The sequence below is a fragment of the Ailuropoda melanoleuca genome, unplaced genomic scaffold (assembly GCF_002007445.2).
Source record: "Ailuropoda melanoleuca isolate Jingjing unplaced genomic scaffold, ASM200744v2 unplaced-scaffold11659, whole genome shotgun sequence".
Classification (NCBI taxonomy): Eukaryota; Metazoa; Chordata; class Mammalia; order Carnivora; family Ursidae; genus Ailuropoda; species Ailuropoda melanoleuca.
Window position 1 is genome coordinate 994 of NW_023180125.1, and position 1,364 is coordinate 2,357.

The 1,364-nt window shown below is 48.3% G+C and overlaps 2 protein-coding genes across 2 annotated transcripts; both read right to left on the reverse strand.

Moving 5' to 3' along the window:
* Window positions 1-458: 458 nt before the first annotated feature.
* On the reverse strand, window positions 459-827 carry LOC117797741 (beta-2-microglobulin-like). Its single transcript, XM_034650197.1, has one exon. It carries the CDS (start codon window positions 825-827, stop codon window positions 459-461), a length of 369 nt encoding a protein of 122 aa, XP_034506088.1.
* A 110-nt stretch (window positions 828-937) lies between these two features.
* Window positions 938-1,306, reverse strand: LOC117797742 (beta-2-microglobulin-like). Its single transcript, XM_034650198.1, has one exon. The coding sequence runs from the start codon at window positions 1,304-1,306 to the stop codon at window positions 938-940; it is 369 nt and encodes a 122-aa protein (XP_034506089.1).
* Window positions 1,307-1,364: the final 58 nt, after the last annotated feature.

A 1,364-nucleotide genomic window follows, 5' to 3' on the forward strand; every position in this document is an offset into this window, starting at 1 on the left:
TCACCATCACTGTTCTAATCCAATCCCCTGCCCAAGGCAGAAGTCCATGGCAAGATGCTCCATGGCTTCTAAAGGGTCCCCCCCTTTGATCCCTTGATGCTAAGGTAGTTTTGGGTATGGTAATCCTATGCCTGATGTCAAATTTTCCTTAATTTCCTCATCATATATACATGTGATTGATACAGGACCCTGTAGAGCCTTAAGCTGCTCATTGACAGAAATAAATTCTAAACCTAGGACAATCTTTGATCTTGTCCTTGCAGAAGGTATGCAGAAATTAAAGGTGAAAATGCATTGGTCTGAATCTTCAAGAGCGGCACACCAGCAGGAAAACAGCTGTCGGCTAAACTCCCCAGCCGCTTAAGCCGAAACATCACAGGAAGTAAGCTAAGAGATCTCATCATCAGAAAAGTCTTCAAGTGCTGTTCTTCAGAACCGATTTGCTGGAAATTATCTGCTTAGTAATGCTGGTCCCATCTGATAATTTTTGGTGTAGGCAAGGCGCTGTGCTCCACTCTGCATTCGTACTGATCCTTTCTATCGGGAATCACTGGAACATACGACAGAAGCTGGAAGGTCCAGTCTTCCTCGAAAGAAAGATCGGTCTTCATCACGTCTGGCATCGCCTTGCCATTCTTCAAAAGAGTGACGTTGATTTTTGGAGGGTAGAACCCTTTCACGTAGCAGTTGAAGATGTTCTCCTTGCCCGGCTCCACAGGGTGACGGGAATAGACCTGCACAACGGGAGCCTTTGTTACAGCTTCCGTGATCCCGGAGACGCAAACCAGCACGAGGCACCACAGAAAAAGTTCTTTGGCGGACGCCATTGCCGAAGCTTCTCCGCCCGGAAAAAGCTCCGTCCGNAGCTAAGAGATCTCATCATCAGAAAAGTCTTCAAGTGCTGTTCTTCAGAACCGATTTGCTGGAAATTATCTGCTTAGTAATGCTGGTCCCATCTGATAATTTTTGGTGTAGGCAAGGCGCTGTGCTCCACTCTGCATTCGTACTGATCCTTTCTATCGGGAATCACTGGAACATACGACAGAAGCTGGAAGGTCCAGTCTTCCTCGAAAGAAAGATCGGTCTTCATCACGTCTGGCATCGCCTTGCCATTCTTCAAAAGAGTGACGTTGATTTTTGGAGGGTAGAACCCTTTCACGTAGCAGTTGAAGATGTTCTCCTTGCCCGGCTCCACAGGGTGACGGGAATAGACCTGCACAACGGGAGCCTTTGTTACAGCTTCCGTGATCCCGGAGACGCAAACCAGCACGAGGCACCACAGAAAAAGTTCTTTGGCGGACGCCATTGCCGAAGCTTCTCCGCCCGGAAAAAGCTCCGTCCGCTTCGGCGTTTTTGCAGGCGAG